This window comes from Podarcis filfolensis, assembly GCF_964270895.1.
Source record: "Podarcis filfolensis genome assembly, chromosome: 1".
Lineage (NCBI taxonomy): Eukaryota > Metazoa > Chordata > Lepidosauria > Squamata > Lacertidae > Podarcis > Podarcis filfolensis.
The window spans coordinates 54349696-54371425 of NC_139604.1; the positions used below are offsets into that span (position 1 = coordinate 54349696).

The 21730-nt window shown below is 42.6% G+C and overlaps 3 protein-coding genes across 3 annotated transcripts; all 3 read right to left on the minus strand.

Annotated features, from left to right (window-relative positions):
* Window positions 1-2188: 2188 nt before the first annotated feature.
* LOC310742369 (olfactory receptor 5AR1-like) lies at window positions 2189-3127 on the minus strand (the record flags this gene model as incomplete). The annotated part of the gene is made up of 1 exon (XM_083571777.1): window positions 2189-3127. One exon carries the CDS (start codon window positions 3125-3127, stop codon window positions 2189-2191), a length of 939 nt encoding a protein of 312 aa, XP_083427903.1.
* Window positions 3128-9254: 6127 nt separating this feature from the next.
* On the minus strand, window positions 9255-10199 carry LOC310770085 (olfactory receptor 5AR1-like; the record flags this gene model as incomplete). Its single annotated transcript, XM_083630358.1, has 1 exon — window positions 9255-10199. The coding sequence occupies one exon, from the start codon at window positions 10197-10199 to the stop codon at window positions 9255-9257; it is 945 nt and encodes a 314-aa protein (XP_083486484.1).
* Window positions 10200-15645: 5446 nt separating this feature from the next.
* On the minus strand, window positions 15646-16590 carry LOC310770226 (olfactory receptor 5AR1-like; the record flags this gene model as incomplete). The annotated part of the gene is made up of 1 exon (XM_083630756.1): window positions 15646-16590. One exon carries the CDS (start codon window positions 16588-16590, stop codon window positions 15646-15648), a length of 945 nt encoding a protein of 314 aa, XP_083486882.1.
* Window positions 16591-21730: the final 5140 nt, after the last annotated feature.

Below are 21730 nucleotides of genomic sequence, written 5' to 3' on the forward strand. Positions count from 1 at the left end.
AGGGCTACCTTAAGATGTCTTCTGAATGTCAGGTAGTTGTTTATCGCTTTGACATCTGCTGGAAGGGCAGCATCTGCTGGTTGTTAGTTTGTGCAACACAACAAGATTCAACATTAGACACATCAACAGCATTGTCATCATAAGTTATCAAGAACAAGCCATCTACAAACTTCGCATGCAAAATGTCCTCTTTGCCCTTCCTGATGACACAGGCGCTCCTCTTGAAGGAAATCTCAAAGCCCTGCCCAGTCAGCTGTGGGACGCTGAGCAAATTGTCTGCAGAATCTGGAACAAAAAGTACTTCGCTGATGGTTGTGTGCAAACTTGCCAGTTTCACTATCCCAACTCCTGAAACTCTCAACATCTTTCCATCAGCCTGTTGGATCTCCCCATCTTGAGGCGTGAAGGAAATAAACAGGTGCCGATCCTTCGTTATGTGCCTTGTCACTCCAGAATCCACAATAAATCTGCCTTTGACTTTTGGAGAAGCATTGCCAGCAAACAAAGCCTTGTTTTTCACTGGCCTGGGTTTCCTACCCTCCTTCTGCTTCTGGACATCTGCAGGCTTCTTCTTTTGTTTCGCTCCAGCCTTTGGGCAATATCTCTGAATATGACCTTGGTTTCCACAGTTCCAGCACTTCACAGCTGCCAATGCCTTGGCTCCCCCTGGAGGCTGGAATGCTGTCCCACACTGCTCCCCCTGAAGCACACAAGCTGGTTCAGCTGCATTCCTATCATATTCATTTTGCAAGGTTGCCAAAACCTTTGTAGCAGTGAGGTCCTGTGCAGGAAGAGTTGCCTGCTGGCTTGCCACAGCATGATAGCTCTCATCCAGGGAGTCCAGGATAAGGATTGCAAACAGAGACTCAGGCATATTAAAACCTCTATGAGTCAATTCCTGTCTGAGATGCTGTAAATGCAAAACGTGGGCTCTAAGGTCTTCCCCTGGCTCCAAATGCTTCCTGTGCAGCTTTCTGAAGTAAAGCAACACAGACCCAGCCTCTTGTCGGAGATGACAGGCTGGAAGCCCTTCCCACATCTCACACGAGCTGGCCTTGCCAGCCAGGGTGATTAACTCTTCAGGAGCTACTGAGAGCAAAATTACTCCCATGGCTCTTGAATCTTGAATGTGCCACCCATTCATCTGTTAGAGGCACTGGGGGGGTCCTCAGAAACAGTGTGCCACACACCAAGCCTTCTCATCCGGCCCTCGCAGTACCTTGCCCAGGTCTGATAATTGTTGCCATTAAGCTTTGGGCACAGAGCCCCAAAGGAGGCTTGTAAAAGATCCATCCCAGCTCTTTACTTCAGCCGTGAGCCTTATTCCCTTCAAAGGCTCCTTATCTTTAGCAAGTCATAAATCAGATGTAGCTTGCTTCCGCGGCACAGGAAAGCCTCGCTTTTCCACATACCTCTGTTGCTATTGCTGCCAGGATCTCAGCAGGCATCAGCAGTCTTACTCTCCTGTAAGCGCTGTGAATCTGGGCTCAAAACCTATTGTTGGGATACTGCCAAGGAGACGGAGGCATCAGGCAGGCCCCCAGTTGTCTCTGGACAATCACCGGTCTCCCGTGGAACAGCATCAGTCAATTAGTGACACGAGCCTCAGAGACATTCCAAGACCCGTGCACACCCTTTCAGCAGATTCTCCGTAATGAAAGATGCAGACAGGAGAGCATATTTACAGCTTTATTCAATGTAGTTCAGAACAAAGGAAAAACATGACGGCTTGCCTCCGTGTCCAGGAAAAACAGCCAGAATACAAAAGCTATGTACAACGGAAGTTCCCAGCAGACAGTGCTTGGAGTAAACAGGCATGTGATACACAACAACCATGCCTGACCCTTTTAAGGTGAAATGGAACTATATCCTAACAGTTAACAGGAATTTTGGATTATATATGGCTAGGAAATGTATTATAAGAAACCTTCCTTGTGAAGATGATCAATGTCGATCCTAGAACCCTAGAATAAGGGATGTAGAGAGAAATGCTCATTTTATAGTTGTTTTGCCACCACCTAGTGACCAAATTCCTTAAAGGCATAAATTAAAATACTCTGTATGACATCTCAGCATAATCACCTGAGGACATACAGCCTGGGAATTTCTTTTACTTTCTACTATTCATCTTTAATTAGTTTCTAACAGAAGTTGCCCCTCTCCATTCAGCTCACAATTCAGTAGGAATTTACCTAGAGACCACCTTTCCTCCAACCAGCCTTTTGAAAGCCTCTTTTACCTCCTTGTTTCTCAGACTGTAGATGAGTGGATTCAGCATAGGTATCAAAAGGGTGTAAAACACAGAGATGATTTTGTCTTGCTCCACTGAATACTTTGAACTGGGCCTTAAGTACATGAAAGCTCCTGTTGCATAGAATATGGTGACAGCCGTAAGGTGGGAGGCACAGGTGGAGAAGGCTTTATGTCTGCCCTCAGCTGACCTGATCCGAAGGATGGCAATAAGTATGTATGTGTAAGAGATGGAAATGGCCAATATAGTTACCAATATAAGTGCTGCTGAGAAGGCAAAATGAAAAATATCAATGACTGTTGTGTCCGAGCAGGACAGCTTTAGGATCGGGGGCTCATCACAGAAGAAGTGGTTGATGATGTTGGAACGACAAAAGGACAAATTAAACATAAGGGAAGTGTGGACCACTGCGTTCACACAACCTGTTACATAGGAACCAGCCACAAGCAAATAACAGAGCTTCCTGGACATGAGAGCAGTATACAACAGTGGGTTGCAGATAGCAATGAAGCGGTCATATGCCATCACACCCAGCAGGCAGCACTCACAGGATACAGCAATGCAGAAGAAGAAAAACTGCAGGGCACAGCCAGTGAAGGAAATAGTTTTGCTTTCTGCCACAAAGATCATCAGTGTCCTGGGAGCAATTACAGTGGAATAACCAATATCCAAAAATGACAGGCTGCAGAGGAAAAAATACATGGGAGTGTGGAGCCTGGAGTCAACCCTGATTAATGTTACCATGCCGATGTTCCCCACCAGGGTCAACAAGTAAATCAGTAAGAACAATATGAAGAGAATAAACTGCAGACTCTTGTTATCTGTGAATCCAAGCAAAACAAATTCAGTAATTGTGGTGAGATTTCCTTCTGACATTGTCACAAGTTGTATTCTCCTGTGTAAATAGAAATATGAGAAAAAAGTTGAAATAGTATTAGCTCCACAACCAAAAGTAGTTTCAGGAGACCCTACATTTAAGTGGCAAGGAACAGAGATGTAGCATGGGTTGCCAGTACCTGTGGCCACATGGGGAAGGGGTGTGTGGAGAAAGGGAAATGGATAGAGTATGCATGCACATTAACTGGCTAACAGCATCTGCATCACTCAGGAGATCACAGCCACAGAGATAAGAAAAGAAGAGTCATTCCATTGTCTGGAGAGGTCACTTCCTTTTTCACATGGGGAAGCCATTTTCTTTTTTTCTTTTATTAATTTTATAATAACAAAAAGAAAAAAACCCAATCATAAAAAAACATCACAATCAAAATCATACATCTTAATTGACTTCCCTCCAACTCCCCCTCCTGGTTCCATTTTCTATACTTATTTATACACTTATCCCTTTTTTAAGGTAAAGGGGGGGAGAGAAATTGTCTGCTTTGTCCAGTTATGGTTTATTAGTTTGTTTTGCCAATCTCTTTCATCTTCTTTGGCGGTGGCTTCTTCCTTCTATAGGGATGGGCTGGTCTTGCCCTGGCGTCCTTTCTCAGATGCAGGAACAAAGTCTTTTGCATGATAAATCTATTAAGTCCTGTACCTTCCAGGATCTTAGCTTCATTTTTTTTAAAATAAAAGTCATTTTCAACATTTTCTTCAAATCTTTATATACCACTTCCCAGGCTTTCTTAATAATTTTACATTGCCACCACATACGGTGGGCTCTCATACCCATTACCCGCCCTTCCTGCATCATCTCCATCACCGCCCAAGCTTCCCAGATCAATGTACACATGGTATCATTTTTGTAATAGGCCGTCCTTATTCTTCCTTGCATTTCCCTCAAACCTTGCACAGCCACATAGCTAAGAAAAGAAGAGTCGTTCCATTGTCTGGAGAGGTCACTTCCTTTTTCACATGGGGGAGCCATTTTCAAGGGAGCCCAGCGACAGAAGTGCACAGCAGTACTGAGGCAGCACAGGGTGCTGAAATTTTGCACCTCTAACAATTTTGCACCCAGGGCAGCCGTCCCCGTGGCCCTCCACACACTTTGCTGCTGGAGAGGAATGTCAATGAGATGCTTAACGTTTCCTCCTCCAATCTAAACACCTCAGATATAAGCTTCAGAAACTCCTAATGTTTGTCAAAAAGAAGATATGAGAGCTCCTGAATTCTTCTCTGGCTCTTGCCCCAAGGGCCCTGTATGTAAATTGGGATTCTTCCCATCACTGTGCAGTCTGCTTGTGTCAAATTGCCAGGAGAGGTTTGGTTCTCAAACACATGGCCTCTTTCAGCCTTCATTCAGGTTTTGTAGAAAGCTCTTGTGCTGGCCATTGGCTCCCACTAGTGACCAGTGCCACCACTTACTCACCAAAACCAGCACCATTTGATGTGCCTATTTTTTATTTTTAAAACATCCTTCAAATGCTGGCCACTTCTTGCTATGTCACTGCAGCAAACCTCCTCAATCCCCCTTAAGTTAAGGTTCCTGCATCTTTCCCCCATCTTTCCCCTTTTTAAAAAAGAATGCACTATCAAATTTTGCTGCAACTTGGGTCAATGGAATCTAAAAACAAGGCAGAATTGGGTTGATGTTCTAAAGTATGCTGTTTGCCCTGGTGTTCCCCATATTCATTTGTGAGGCTGCTGTGGAAAATAATGAAGTACCGTCATACCTTGGATCTCAAATGCCTCGGCTCCCGAACAAATTGGCTTCTAAACAATCAAAACACATAAGTGAGTGTTCCGGTTTTCGAATGATTTTTGGAAGCTGAACATCCAGCATGGCTTTTGCGGATGCTCCTGCAGCCAATCGGAAGCTATGCTTTGGTTTTTGAATGGTTCCAGGAGTCAAATGGATTCTTTTCGAGAACCAAGGTACAATGCAAATTGCCTTCCAGCAGGCAAGCTATCTTCCATTTGCTCATAAACATGTCTGTTGGATGGAGGTCATAAAGAGAGAATGCAAAAATATTGTAACTGAGTGTTAACTCACTCCCTTCAATGCCCAGATATGCAAATGTGTCTCTCAACTTCAATCTGAGTTTCCCCCCTTTTTGGTTGAATCCAGCTGCAGTACCAGATAAAAAAACATTAAGCAAATAAACTGCTTATCTGGTGATTTTGAATCTCCATTTCTGAATTTCTTATTACAAACACACACAACTTGCAAGAAAGATCTAGTGCAGCATCATCAGAAGTCAACCTCCCCAGCTTTTGTGAAAAGAAACCAAGCTAAATTCCAAAAAAAATCCTTGCTTGCAGAGAATGGAACTGTCCATAGATATCATCTGGCTGCCAAAAATAAAATATCCTAAGCACTCTGAGAATAAATCAGGCTAGGAGTGTTACCTGTGAAGAGGACAGATGTCATTCCTAAAGCCCCAAAGTTAGGCATATTGATAGAATGGCTAATTTTATAGTTGTGAGGTAGCTGCAGTAGATAAAGAACTACTTCCTCTGCAGTATGTTGACGTCCTTCATTGGCACATAAGCCTGTTTGCTGGATCGGTGCAAAAGAGGTAGAATTCAGGGATACTGTACCCAAGCAAGAACACCCTCCCCTCAATGCTTAGATTATAAATTTGCTTCCAGAGAAATGCACTGTTGATAAATTTGACTGCTAGGAATTTTGGATTATATCTGGCTAGGAAATGTATTCTAAGAAGCCTTACTTGTGAAGATGATCAATGTCGATCCTAGAGCCCTAGAATAAGGGATGTAGAGAGAAATGCTCATTTTATAGTTGTTTTGCCACCACCTAGTGACCAAATTCCTCAAAGGCATAAATTAAAATACTCTGTATGACATCTCAGCATAATCACCTGAGGACATACAGCCTGGGAATTTCTTTTACTTTCTACTATTCATCTTTAATTAGTTTCTAACAGAAGTTGCCCCTCTCCATTCAGCCTACAATTCAGTAGGAATCTTCACTAGTTACTTTCCTCTATCTTGTTTTAGAGAAGCCTTTCTCAACCTGTGTTTCCCCAGATGTTGTTGAACTACAACTCTCATCACCCCAGCTAGCAAGGCCAGAGCTCAGGGATGATGGGAGTTGTAGCCCAACAACATCTGGGGCTCCACAGGTTGAGAACCACTGTTTTAGAGTAAGTTTGTTGCACATTCCCAAAGCTATTAACACCAGTTAACAATACGAACAAAGTCATTGTGACCTGCAGGACGGAAAGGTACTTGCAACATGCTGGTTGTTAGAGCCATCCAGAACAGCTCACTTGGTAGGGCTGAGCTGCTACATTAACAGTGCAGGTCACTCCTGGGTACGTGGGATTAGAATCTCACAGTTCAGTATAAATTTGTTATGCTGTCTAATTGCCCTCACTCAGGCATTGAGTAGGTACTATCTAAGTCCAGAAAATGTCAGGGGGCAGGGAAATGAATTTAAATTTAAAAGTGAATATCTATAGTGGTCAAAAATGGGCAGTCAAATCCAGATGGTTCTACAGTGGTACCTCTAGTTACGAACTTAATTCGTTCTGGAGGTCTGTTCTTAACCTGAAACTGTTCTTAACTAGAGGCGTGCTTTCGCTAATGGAGCCTCTTGCTGCCCCTGCGCCGCCAGCACACAATTTCTGTTGTCATCCTGGGGCAAAGTTCTTGACTCAAGGTAACTCTTCCAGGTTAGCAGAGTTTGTAACCTGAAGCGTTTGTAACCTGAGGCGGTTCTACTGTATCCATTTTGATAAAGAGACTAGGACTTGAACTGAGGAGCAGTAATAAAATTCAAATGAACAATCTTAAATCTATTACCTGGGCATAAGTCCAGGTGAATTCAACGGGCCTTACTTCTGAGTACACAGAAGAAGAAGAAGAAGAAGAAGAAGAAGAAGAAGAAGAAGAAGAAGAGGAGGAGGAGTTTGGATTTGATATCCAGCTTTATCACTACCCGAAGGAGTCTCAAAGCGGCTAGCATTCTCCTTTCCCTTCCTCCCCCACAACAAACACTCTGTGAGGTGAGTGGGGCTGAGAGACTTCAGAGAAGTGTGACTAGCCCAAGGTCACTCAGCAGCTGCATGTGGAGGAGCGGAGATGTGAACCTGGTTCCCCGGATTACGAGTCTACCACTCTTAACCACTACACCACACTGACACACAATTAGGTTTGCAGTGTCTTAGTGAACACCTGCCTTTGCCGAGAATGAAATATTGCAAAGCAATTTATGTTACTATTTGAGTACACGTTAAGAAAGAACAACATTCCTTGCAGAGAACTAAAGTGCATAGCTTTCACAGCAGGTGTTGTTGAACGGGCAGATGGAAGAAAATCTGCTTGATAGCCTCTTTCCAAAGGTTTCTTCTGACATTGTGCTCAAAATCTTAGGCTCTACTAATCTGCCTCATCATGTTCATAAACCTGATTAGTTAGGACACAAGACAGGGCCTTTTCTACTGTGGCACACAGGTTGTAGATCACCATTCCACAGAGTTGACTACCTCTCTTTCAAGTTTTGGGTAAGCAGGGAATAACTTTTTATTTCCTCAAGCTCATTCTGAGTCTTTTCTACATCCAGCTATTCAGCATCAAGGAGGCACTACCAGGCAGAGATTGTTGGAGATACGTTATTTCTTAGTGGCACCATGTGAAGCTGTAAATGGACACACGCCAAATATATGGCAATAATGCCAGGGGTGGAGGAAGGGAGGTGCAGTGGGGGCGGATCGCCCCGGGTGTCTTCGCTGAGGGGGGGTGACATTTGGCAGTCGTGGGCATGCAGCACATCAAATGTCTCGCTCTGGCCACATGGGCGGCTCACTCCGCCCCTGTCTGCAGGGCATGTGCGCGCCGCTCTGTGCACCCGAGCAGCTGTCCCGCACCTGGGAGGGCACCCTCCATATCCCACTCCCCTCGGGAGTGTGCCTGCCCTGGGCAGTGCAGGCATAGGCTCCTCCTCTGAATAATGCCTTGCTGAGGAATGAGCCCATTGTATACGGTGAATGGCTTTTTAAAGATCTACATTATTAATCAGTGCTATTTTTCTAGAAAAATAGGAACTCTTTTGGAACTCAGAATGAACACCCCCTTGTTCACCTGAGGTGCCAGAACTGAGTTCCAGTAAATTCCAGGTGAAAAAAAGTCCTGTTATTAATACATGCAAATAGATAATGGTCATGCTTTTCACCCCCTCCTGTGACAGATGAGGTAACATCAGAATGACTGAACCTCAAAAATGTTTCGAGTGAGCGTTCACTGAATGTTCACTAACCTACTGCCAAGCCAAATGGAAATGGCTTAGTTAAATGAGCTGAAAAACTAAAGTAAAGAGGCTATGTGTGTTCCTAAATAGACATGGTAACAAAGGATTCAATTTTTTGGTTGTTAAAATTTATTTATTTATTATTAATAATATATGTTCATTGCCTTTTTACAAAAAATCTGAAAAAGTGACTTACAACATACTAGAAGACAAACAGCTCATTAAACATTTAAAATTCATAACATGGAATAAAACATAACAGTAAAAGTGTTCATCCAGCAATGCTAATAAAGAGATGAACATCGTTAAAGGCCACCATTAAAGGCCAAGCCAGGCCACTCTAATACCACATTATGAGTAAATGACAGAGAGTTCCATGTAAACCTGTTTCATTCATTTATTCATGTATATGTGCACATACCATTCCATCACCCCCAGGCATTATGACACGAGACAGTAGTGGGGGGGAAAGCCAATGAATAATAACTTCTAAACATTGTGATAAGATGTGCGAGGGTAGCCTATTTTGGGGAGAGAGATGGGAATATTTAGTCTCCTTACTGGGCGTGACCACCATAGTTTATGCACTCGATCAAAAATGTTAATGATCTATACCTATCTCTTAGAACTCACACACATTTCAATGAGACTTGATATAAATTAATGTACAGAACAATACAATAAGTGCCTGCTGAAAAATAAACCCTGTGGAGTTTAGTGTGAGCTACTCAAATTAAGAATAGAAGTGTAGCTTTAGACTGGATCAGACTCATTGGGAAGGAAATAATAGTAATACGGACTTTACAATAAAGGATGAAGTAAGCTGTAGGACTGGATTTATTGTTTTGAATGTTAATGTCTCTGAGAGATAATCTTTCCCCCAACTATCCTTTTGAAAGCCTCTTTCACCTCCTTGTTTCTCAGGCTGTAGATGAGTGGATTCAGCATAGGTATTGCAAGGGTGTAAAACACAGAGATGATTTTGTCCTGTTCCATGGAATATTTTGAACTGGGCCGTAAGTACATGAAAGCAACTGTGCCATAGAAAATGGTGACAGCTGTTAGGTGGGAGGCACAGGTGGAGAAGGCTTTACGTCTGCCCTCGGCTGAGTTGATCCGAAGGATGGCAACTAGGATGTATGTGTAAGAGATAAGAATGGCCAGGATAGTTATGGATACAATTGCTGTTGAGAAACTAAAATGAATCATATCAATGACTCTTGTATCTGAACAGGAGAGCCTTAGAATAGGGACCACATCACAGAAGAAATGGTTGATGATGTTGGATCTACAAAAGGACAAACTAAATATAAATGAAGTCTGGACCGCTGCATTCACACAACCTGTTAGATAGGAACCAGCCACAAGCAAATAACAGAGCTTTTTGGACATGAGAGCAGTATACAACAGTGGGTTGCAGATTGCAATGAAGCGGTCATATGCCATTGCACCCAGCAGGCAGCACTCACAGGATACAGCAATGCAGAAGAAGAAAAATTGCAGGGCACAGCCAGTGAAGGAAATGGTTTTGGTTTCTGCTACGAAGGTCATCAGTGTCCTGGGAGCAATGACAGTGGAGTAACCAATATCTAACACTGACAGGTTGCTCAGGAAAAAATACATGGGAGTGTGGAGCCGGGAGTCAATTGTGATTAATGTTGTCATGCCAATGTTCCCCACCAAGATCACCATGTAAATCAGTAAGAACACAGCAAAAAGAAGAACCTGCAGATTCTGGTTATCCGTAAATCCCAGCAAAACAAATTCAGTCATTGCGGTGAAGTTTCCTTCTGACATTTTACTAAGGTGTGCTATCTTCTGCAAATAAAAATAGGAGAACAATGATGAAATAGTATTAGATCCAAACTAGATATTACCGTGTGTACTATGTCCATCACCACCAAAAGCTTCAGGAAGCCACAATTTTAAGTCTTGAAAGCGGAGTGCAACCATTCCATTGCAACTGTCAAGTACAGACAAATGACAGCTTATAGAAATGGTGTTTCAGGGTCAGGAGAAACAAAAAGATACGTGTGTTGGCTGAAGACATCCCTGTACTCTCTCTGATGTGAGCAACACTATGCAAATGTGTCATGAGAAATAACATTGCTGAGAGCTACTAATGTGTACATACCAAAGAGCCCTCCTTGATCATGTGCTTTTTTAAAGCTTGACCATGAACCTATGATAATTCTGTGTTGTGTTGCCTTGTCTTGCTGCCTTCCACACATTGAAGGAGAAAGATTTCCAGGAAGAAATCTGTTCTATGTGTGTGGGCTGCTTGCATCATTTAGAACTCTGATTGTGAAAAATTCGAATCATGTATGGGGACTACATGCATACAGAAGACTCCTCACTCCAGACATATGCCTCCAGCATGCAAGGGGTGGTGATACAGTAATGGGATGTAGCAGAGGAGCCTGCAGTCCAGGAGTCCATCTCCACTCTCTCCTCCTCATATGAACACTGCATTGGTCAAAGAATCAACAATCGTTAATATGATTATCCCAATGCTCTCCACTAGAATGGCAACAGAGATTACCAGGAATGTTGCAAAGTCTTATAAATGAAGTGGGGGACCTGAAGCCCTGGGTGATCAATGAATCCTACAAAACTGAACTTGTTCATAATAGTATGCTTTTATTTTACTGCATAGGGATGCGTGTGGTGCTGTGGTCTAAACCACAGAGCCTAGGGCTTGCCGATCAGGAGGTCGGTGGTTCGAATCCCCGCGATGGGATGAGCTCCCATTGCTTGGTCCTTGCTCCTGCCAACCTAGCTGTTCAAAAGCACGTCAAAGTGCAAGTAGATAAATAGTTACCGCTCTGGCGGGAAGGTAAACGGCATTTCCGTGCGCTGCTCTGGTTCGCCAGAAGTGGCTTAGTCATGCTGGCCACATGACCTGGAAGCTGTATGCCGGCTCCCTCGACCAGTAAAGCGAGATGAGCGCGCAACCCCAGAGTTGTCTGTGACTGGACCTAATGGTCAGGGGTCCCTTTACCTTTACCTATTTTACTGCATTGCTCTGCAGCTGGATGCCTGCAGCTGGATGACTACCACACTACCTTAAAACGAATCACCACAATTCTGCCAACAATATCTCATAGGAGAACACTGTAGGAATGAATCAGCCTCACAAACTACAAGCATAGATTTTTCTACCTTCTGTTGATATTATTGGCTACATTCTATTCATTTTATTGAACTGGATTATGTCACAAAACTGTGAAAATGAACTTTGACTTTTGACTACAAACTCCCACAAAAACAAAAGAATTAATGGAACTAAGCCAGTGATGGCCAAACTTGGCCCTCCAGCTGTTTTGGGACTACAACTTCCTTCATCCCTAGCTAACAGGACCAGTGGTCTGGGATGATGGGAATTGTAGTCCCAAAACAGTTGGAGGGCCAAGTTTGGCCATCACTGAACTAAGCCTTGCATGGTGTCGCAAACCCCACCCACCTCTTGGAGGGGGTGAGCGGTAATTTATTTTCAATAAAGATCCAAATTCTACCACTATGGGAAACTCTTTCACACTAAGGTCCAGCTACTTAGGAATCTTGAGCAACTTGTTTAGCTACCTGGTAATATCTGGTCTTCATGAAGTGGAATTTTGATTGTTCCTGCTGTTCACTTATTTACAGCAGCCTGAGGTGTGAAGGAACCTGCTTTGGATGGTGTTCCTATTTTACACCGTCATGCCCTTTCAATATGTAAGAGTCTATGACTCTAAAGGTTTTTTTGTCTGCCTACCAAGGTGATTGCTGCTTTTGGGAAAGGGGAGTACATGCTCCAAAACCTATGTGAAAAAGCTCACATACATCCCCTTCTTCCCAAAGGCAACAACAATGAAAACAACTATGGAGGAACATACTCCTTCCTTTTGAACTGTGTAAGCTAACAGGAACATTTTTATAAAACCTCTTGCCCAATATTTCAAATTTGTTACGCAGTATGTAAGCTATCCTTCAGCTGCACATGACTATGTTTTCTACAACAAGTCAATGCAGAAAGACTGCCATCTGCATTTCTGCAGATCTCCATGATCCACTGCTGCTTACAGTCACAGGCAACTAGCAGGCTACATCACATGCAGAGAATAAAAAAAGTCTTTTGTAAAAAAACAACAACACCAAAATAAATTCCAGGTAATTGATTTGCCCCCAAAGAACCAAGCTGTTGCTAGATCTGACTGCTAGATGTAAAAATCCACAAGCACTCTGAGAGTCTATCAGGTTAGTTAACATAGCATATCTCACCTTACCTGTGAAGAGGATGGATGTCATTCCAAGAACACCAAACCAACAGTTGTAGATAGAATCATTCATTTTATAGTTGGTTTAGCATCAACTAGAAGCCAAATCCCTGAAACACATGGGTGAAGCCCATATCATTAAGATGCTCTCCATGACCCATCAACATAATCATCTGAGAACATGCTATTTGGGAATTCATTCTTTCCATTCCTCATCTTTAATTGGTTCCAAGCAGAAGTGTTTCATCTCCATTCAGCCCACAATTCAGTATGAGTCTTCATTTATTACTTCTCTCTATTTCCTGTCAGATTAAGTTTGTTGATAAACTTGTAAGACAGCCTGGTCCCAATCTTGCCAACTCAACTAGGCAAAGGTATTTCTCATGGGAAAATTTGTAGTATGCCTTTTGCAAGAATAGGCTCTTCAAGTATATGGCTTGCTGATTCATACTGAAAATGTGAAGTGTGAGCTTCCAGTGGAACATCTTGCATTTGCAAACATTTCCATCATCATCCTCAGACACGCACACGTCAGCGCGTGCGTGCGTCCGTGCGGGCGCGCGCGCGCGCACACACACACACACACACAGAGGTCAGTACAGCTTTAGTTCCATGTTGAATGGAACTAAAACATAAAAGAGGCATCAATGACCATCAGCAATTGGGAACTTTGAGATTGGAGATAATTTTTCCACACGAAACTCCAGTGGTTGAACAGAGTCGTCAGTGTTCATGACACCTACATTCCCCCCACCCCCTTTCCATTATCTTTTCTGGTCAAAGAGGTTTTGAAGGGCTTTGAAACATTTCAAAAACAGGCCCAATCTTTTTGACCAGAGACTGCCGAGTTAGTTTGGCAGTCGGTATGGCCATTGAGGTGGAATGGGTTTTGCACTCCCACGTTCCCGACACAGAGGATTGTTAGGAGAGGGAGAAGACAGGTGCAAGGTGCAGGGAGCTGGTTTGGTGCAGCGCATCATGGCAGGACCTTCTGGTTCACTCTGCAGCCATATTCCTCTCTGGGCTCAGCTCCCCATGTAATGAAGCGTATGTCTGAAGTCAAATGCATGCCCACCAACCACATCTTCCCTTTGCAAGATCACAATATGTTGTTGGAGTCAATGTTTGTTTCCATTAAGAACATGTTTTTTCTACTTTAATCCTTATTCTCACTAAGAATGTAGAATAATGTAGAATAAAGAAAGTAGAATCTTTATTATGTTTATTATGTGAAATGACAGAGACAGAATATACGGGTGCTGCTTCAGACACCCTGATTATAGAAATATCAATAGGCAGCAAAACCTCCAGTACAGTTGCTCCTTGATCTTAAGAGCATCCCAAACTACCCAAAGCCTGATGAGCAGGTGCAGCAGTTTGCCACAGAGCCACACTCTAAAAGTAAAGAGAAAGAGAGAGGGGGAGGGGTATAGTTTTCCTGAAAAAAGTGGAACTCAAGTCAGCAATTAGAGACCTGTGCCTTCCATGTAAGAGTTAAGCTCTTCCCATTAATATCAGCAAGGCTACAGCAGTTCCCTCGCTCAATCCTAGGTCTGCAGTTCAGCAAAGAGGGAAGCTAGCCCTTGAGAATATAGGACAAAATGGTGGTCCCGTTGAAGTGTGTGAGCTATCCAACTATGGAAATCTGTGGTTTAAATACTATTTGGGGCCAATTTAACTCGATGAGTAGGGGAGGGGTCTTCCTGGAATGAGCATTATAACATATTTATTCCTTTCCACCAAAAATTATTTCCAAAAGTTCCTTTCTTTTTTCTATTTTGTATAGCTTGTCCAGTCTGAAATTGAAAGAGCATGACCTCCATAAGAAATGACTAACTGATTATGTTATATTTTTTTCTAAACTATTACTTTTGGAGGAACAGCCTACTGTCTAAGCAAAACAGGTTTTTTTCATTACAAGAGGTAATAAGCTTTGCTTGTAACAGTAGATGAGTGCACTGATCTTTACATTAATGATTAGGAGGTCTGGATATTTACTCATACCTTCCCCGTCACATTTAAGATAAAGATTAATACCAGAATAAATATATACAGCAGTGAACCATAGAAAATGTTTGGCACCATTGTTTCACCCCCTCCTTGTCCTACCCCTGTCTTTTCTGGAAGTGCCAGCAATTAGCTATGTTGGAACGCTAGAAGAGCAATGGTAACTCACCCAGGCTCCCTCACTGGACCCTACCTTTTAGGGGCGACATAATGGGCTGCCAGCATTGTGGCATTCACTCACAGTCAAAACGCTTCTCTATGTCTATCAGTGAATGGTGGGACTGTCTTGCCTAAGTATCCCTACTGCAACACATTAACCATCCTCTGAAGAAGGGTAATCAGAGCCATGCCATTCATATAGTTCCCTTGTCACAAATAGCATATATTACTCTTTGCAGCAACAGAGAATGATGCACTGGCCAATGTGTGCAACATGTGCACCTTCATCATACCTGTGTCAGAAGCTTCCAGCATCTACTAGAGCAGGCATGGGAACCTGTGGCCCTCCATATGTTCCTGGACACCAGAATGGACAATGGTCTTGGATGATGTGAAGTGTAATCCAGCAACATCTGGAAAGCCAGGGATTTTCATCCGCTACAGGTTAAATAGTATACTCTCTGTTATCATTCAATGGAATGGTACTCAGTTCTCCTTCTTTCCCTTGCTGACAGAAAACAGGCATTAGAATTCCTTGGTGCTTCAGTAAATCAATAGCCTGTAAACCTCAAATTGCAATACTTTGGTTGCAAACAGGCAGAATTAGTTGTACTTCATTCCAATAAAAATCGAGAGGGCCCAAGTCAAACTTCAATGGGACCTAACTACACATAAAAAATGGAACAATCCCATACTCAGAAATAGGAGTACGTAAAGGATTGTGGAGTCTGAATGTAACCCATTATTGAGATAAAAATTAAAAATGGAAAATGAGATAAAGGGTACAGTAAGATACAGAACCAGGCTTTTGATAATGAAGTTTATCGCCTCTGAGAGGTAACATTTCCTCCAACCAGCCTTTTGAAAGCCTCTTTCACCTCCTTGTTTCTCAGGCTGTAGATGAGTGGATTCAGCATAGGTATTGCAAGGGTGTAAAACACAGAGATGATTTTGTCCTGTTCCACGGAATATTTTGAACTGGGCCGTAAGTACATGAAAGCAACTGTGCCATAGAAAATGGTGACAGCTGTAAGGTGGGAGGCACAGGTGGAGAAGGCTTTTCGTCTGCCCTCGGCTGAGCTGATCCGAAGGATGGTGACAAGTATGTAACTGTAAGACACCAGAATGCCCAGGATAGGTATTGATACAACTACTGTTGAGAAGCTAAAATGAATCATATCAATGACTCTTGTATCTGAACAGGAGAGCCTTAGAATAGGGACCACATCACAGAAGAAATGGTTGATGATGTTGGATCTACAAAAGGACAAAGTAAATATAAATGAAGTCTGGACCGCTGCATTCACACAACCTGTTAGATAAGAGCTAGCCACAAGCAAATAACAGAGCTTTTTGGACATGAGAGCAGTATACAACAGTGGGTTGCAGATTGCAATGAAGCGATCGTATGCCATTGCACCTAGCAGGCAGCACTCACAGGATACAGCAATGCAGAAGAAGAAAAACTGCAGGGCACAGCCAGTGAAGGGAACTGTTTTGCTTTCTGCCACAAAGGTCATCAGTGTCATGGGAGCGATGACAGTGGAGTAACCGATATCTAACATTGACAGGTGGCTCAGGAAAAAGTACATGGGAGTGTGGAGCCGGGAGTCAATTGTGATCAATGTTACCATGCCAATGTTCCCCACTAAGATCAGCAAGTAAATCAGAAAGAACACAGTGAAGAGAAGAACCTGCAGGTTCTGGTTATCTGTGAATCCCAGCAAAACAAACTCAGTAATTGCGGTGAAGTTTCCTTCTGACATTTTACTAAGGTGTGCTCTCCTCTGTAAAAAAATAAAAAAATGAGAATGTTTAAATACTCTTAGCCCAACACTAGATGTTGCACATATTAACTTGTCCACTGACTTGTTAAAAACAAGAACCAAAAGCATTTTCAGGAGGCCTTGCATTAAAATGGAGGGGAATGGCAAGGAACTGTTGAACACTTCCTCCTCTGATCAAATCGTCCCTGCTATAAGCTTCAGAAATTATTGTTCCCCACATCATTTTTTTTGTAATGAGGTGCTTTGCAGGCTGATCCATTTAGCTCATAAATTTTACTTCCTGCAGGGTAGGGTCACCCAGTCAACGGCCATAGGAGCATGATAGAGTTTGGAGATATTTCCTGCACAGGGCTTTCTGCAGTTCCATAAGTTCATTGTGTTCCAACATTATTTTTCATAAGGTGATTCTAGTTTACTCCAAACAATGTGTGTTGCCTCATTATAACTGGCCTCCTTACACAAATACTACTTTTGCTTGCAGTATACATTTCTCTCTTTTTATATGATGTCTGCATTACCGAGGCACCATGTCAGGGACTGGCTGGATGAGGAGGAGTGGTGGAAGCTGCCGGACCGGAGCCACCCTTAGAAGTCTCTGTGTGTCCTCTTTTCTGCTTTCTTAATACAGAAACTAAATGTAAGTTAGCTGGCATGTCACTGTTTTTCTCTGTTCTGCAAATGACCTGTTCTCTCTGTTGGTTCCTTAACACAGTACAGTAGTACCTCGGGTTAAGTACTTAATTTGTTCCGGAGGTCTGTTCTTAACCTGAAACGGTTCTTAACCTGAAGCACCACTTTAGCTAATAGGGCCTCCTGCTGCCGCCGCGCCGCCGGAGCACAATTTCTGTTCTTATCCTGAAGCAAAGTTCTTAAGCTGAAGCACTATTTCTGGGTTAGCGGAGTCTGTAACCTGAAGCGTATGTAACCTGAGGTACCACTGTACAAAGGGTGGGAAAGGTATGGATGCTTGCCAACTAGTCAAACAGAATGCCATTCCATTGCCAAGGGCTGATGGGAATGAAGAGTCAATCCTCACACTACTGCCATGCCAACCCCACTTACCTGCTGTATAATCAATAAAGTTGTAGCTTTATTTAACCAAACACTTGTCCAGCACGTGTCATTCCCACAGCAGCCACAAGCCACAAACCTGCAGCTGCCTGGGAAACATTGCCTTTGTTTTATGGAGCTGGAGTTTGCCAACTGCGTTAAAAAAAGGTGCTCTGTGGCAAATATAACATACTTAGAATAAGGAGCACTCATTTTAAGCTAGAAACCAAATCCCTGAATCACATGAGTGAAGCCCATATCATTAAAATGCTCTCTATGGCCTGTCTGTATAATTACCTGAGGACCTGCTATTTGGGAATTTGTGGTTCTTTCCACTATTCATCTTTAATTAGTTTCAAAGATAACTGTTCCCTATCAATACAACTGTGCAAGTGTGCAACTGAAGCCCCATTTTGTGTCCACCACTCATGTGTTCCCTAAATACAGTACTCTACACACGCCCGATAGGTTAAGGATCTTTTGCTGGAGTTAATATGTGTGTTTCTACTCCGTGTTTCTATTCTTAACTTCATGCCCAATAAGAAAGATAGCACACCAGCAAAATAAAGAAAGCTTGGTTTATTACATGGAATGAAAAAGACAGAGCATATATGTGTTGCTTCACATACTTTCATTACACACATATTCAACACAACCAGGCAGCAAATCATTCACGTTCATCTTAATAGCAAAAGGATCCCTAACTACCTCAAAGTCTAATGAGTAGGTGGAGCAATTTGCCACCTTCTGGGGCGGCAAGCGGTGGTGGCATGTGGCGGAGGTCAGGCACCCATAGCAAAAAAATGTGGGTGCCCAAGTTCCCAGGGCCCACTGGAGCTGGCGCCAGTGCTCAATATACAGCACATCAAGGGCACAACTGGCTGCTCCAACCCACCCCTGTGGATCAGCATGGAATAGATAAAAGGCTCTGAGGGCAGTTCCTTTCTTTGTTCCCTTGAGCTGGCCAAATATGAAATGTATGTTAGCTTCCACCCCTTCAGGGTGATCATCTCGGCAGGGGCGTAGGAATGGGGGTGCGGGGGGTGCGGTCTGTCCCGGGTGTCATCCCTGAGGGGGTGACAAAATGGCACACCATGGGGGGTGGCACTTACCGCAGAGCCTGGCCTGTAGCGTGCCAGAGCCACACGTCTCTCCTGGGAGTGGCTCAGGCCCCCGCACTGCCTGAAATGGCAGCATGGGGCTTGCGTCCACCAGGCGGACTCTGTGGGCACCTTATTGCGGCACCCCCCGGGCAGATCGCTATGGCGCCCCCGTGAGCAGATCACCCTGCCCCTCTGGGCAGATTGCCCCGCCCCCACTGCTCTGGGTGCCAGAGCAGCTAGCTACGCCCCTGCATCTCGGTAGAATAGTATTCCAAAAAGGGATTGTGAGGAGCTCTAAAAGAATCTCTCCATATTTGAATGTCAAAATGGAAATGAAATTCAACGTAAGCGAGTTTAAAATGAGACACATTCGGGGGGGGGGGGAATCTAACTTCACATATATTAGGGTCTCAACTGGTGGTGGCAAACCAGGAAGAAAAAGATTCAATTGGAAAAGAGACTGGCCATATTGTAATGACTTTTACAAAGAGATTGTGAGGGAACCTGGTCACAAATAACTGATTTTGACAATTAGAATGTACAGAATGATACACTGGCCAATGTGTGAAACATGTGCTTCTCCATGATACCTGTGCAAGTATCTAGAAGAGAAGCAATGGGAACCTATGACCTTCCAGACATTGTTGGACTCCAGAATGGCTGGGATGATGGGAGAGATAATCCAGCAACATCTGGAAGGCTGCAGATTCTGCACCCCTGTAGCAGAGAAACTATAAGGCCGACACTTTACCTCTGCCAGTTCTCTAGATAGACCTGTTTGTGCTAGAAGGACCCCTTTCATTTCACATTTCACATCTCCTATGTTTTATGGCATCAAAAAACAGCCATAATTGGGAGTAAAGAGACATGTGTCTAGTATTTTAATCAGTTACATGTCTAATAGCAAACTCTCTGTTGCTATTCAATGCAGTGCCCAGTCTTCACTCTCTCCCTTTCTGATGGAGAACTGACATTTGAATTCCTCTGTTTTATTTATTTAATATATTATTAAATAATAATAATAAATTTTATTTATATCCCCAGCCGAAGCTGGGCTCAGGGTGGCTAAAAACAATAAAATAGTACAACATTCTAAAATCATTTCATTATAAAATTAGTTCAACTCAAATTGATGGCAACCATTAGGCTAAAGTTCTGTGAAGATTGCCAAAGGAGGGAGTCAGGCTGTGCCCTGACCAAAGGCCTGGTGGAACAGCTCTGTTTTGCAGGCCCTGCGGAACTTAAACTCCAGCACTTTGCTTGAAGTCAATAAGCTGCATTCAGCCTAAATAAGTTATGTTTAAGTCCAATTCATTTTATTTTATTTTTGGATGAAAAAATTCTTTATTGAAATTCATTAATGTCTTCTATTAATGAACTCCTGAAAATGTGGTTCCCAAATCCTTTATGGACTTTCTTCTTGTCACTCCATAGGTAGGCGTGCCACCCAAATCTGTTATCGAAACCTTCTAAGTCCAATAATTCCGTATTTTCTAATTTAATCCATTCCTTTAACCAGCAAAGACAAGCTGCTTCATAATATAATTTCATATCTGGCAGGGCGAAGCCTCCCCTTTCCTTCACATCTGTTAGTAATTTATATTTTATTCTCAGCTTTTTGCCCTGCCAAATATACCTTGAAATCACTCTTTGCCAATCCTTAAAAATCCCTACCCCCTTAATAACGGGGATAGTCTGAAATAAAAATAACATCTTTGGAAGCACATTCATCTTTATCGTAGAAATTCTGCCCCAAAAGGACAGTTTCATTCTACCCCACACCTCCAGGTCATTCCTTATTCCTTTCCACACCTGTACATAATTATTCTGGAACAGGTCAATATTTTTAGGAGTTAACCAAATTCCTAAGTATTTTACTTTCTTCACCACCTCTATCTCTGTCTGTTGTTGCATTATTTCTATCTTATTATACTCCATATTTTTCACCATTATTTTAGTTTTTTTCTTATTCAACCTAAAACCGGCCACTTTTCCAAATTGTTCAATCTCCTCCAATACTTTTTTAACACTCTCCCTTGGTTCTTCCATCGTTATAACCAGATCATCGGCAAAGGCTTTTACTTTATATTCATTCAGACCTACTGTCACCCCTTTAATTAGTTTATTTTGTCTAATCGTATTTAACAAGACCTCCAGGACCATTATAAATAACAATGGCGAGAGCGGACAACCCTGTCTTGTTCCTTTAGATATTTTTACATCTTCTGTAACAACATTGGTGACTATCAGTTTGGCTCTCTGCTCTGTATATATTGCCTTGATTCCATTGAAAAACTCTTTCCCCACTTCCATATACTCTAGATTTTTCAGCATAAATTCCCATACGATATTGTCAAAGGCCTTTTCAGCATCCACAAACATCAATATCGCTTGTTTCTCATTCCTGGCAGTCAAATATTCCAAAATATTGATTATATTCCTTACATTATCTTTCATTTGTCTGCCTGGCAGAAACCCTGTTTGGTCTTTGTGGATAATATTTGTCAAAGTCTTTTTCAATCTCTTCACCATAATTCCCGCAAATATTTTGTAATCCGTATTCAATAAAGAGATAGGCCTGTAATTTTTAACTTGAGTCAAATCCGAATCTTGTTTCGGAATCAAAGTAATAAATGCTTCCTTCCATGTTTCTGGGATTTCTCTTGCTTTTAAAATATTATTCATAACTTCTTTCAATGGAAATAGCAAAACATTTCTCATTTCTTTATAATATCCTGATGTAAATCCATCTGGTCCCGGGGCTTTGGCCCTCTTCAATTCTTTAATCGCCTCTTTGATCTCTTCCACTTCTATTGGAGTATTCAGCTGGTCTTTTTGTTCTGTCGGGATCTTCTGCACCTTTTTATCTTTTAAAAATCTTTCTATTTTCTTTATGTTGTTTCTCTCTTTATTTTTATATAATTGCCTATAAAAGTCCAAGAATCCTTTTCTAATTTCTTTTGGAT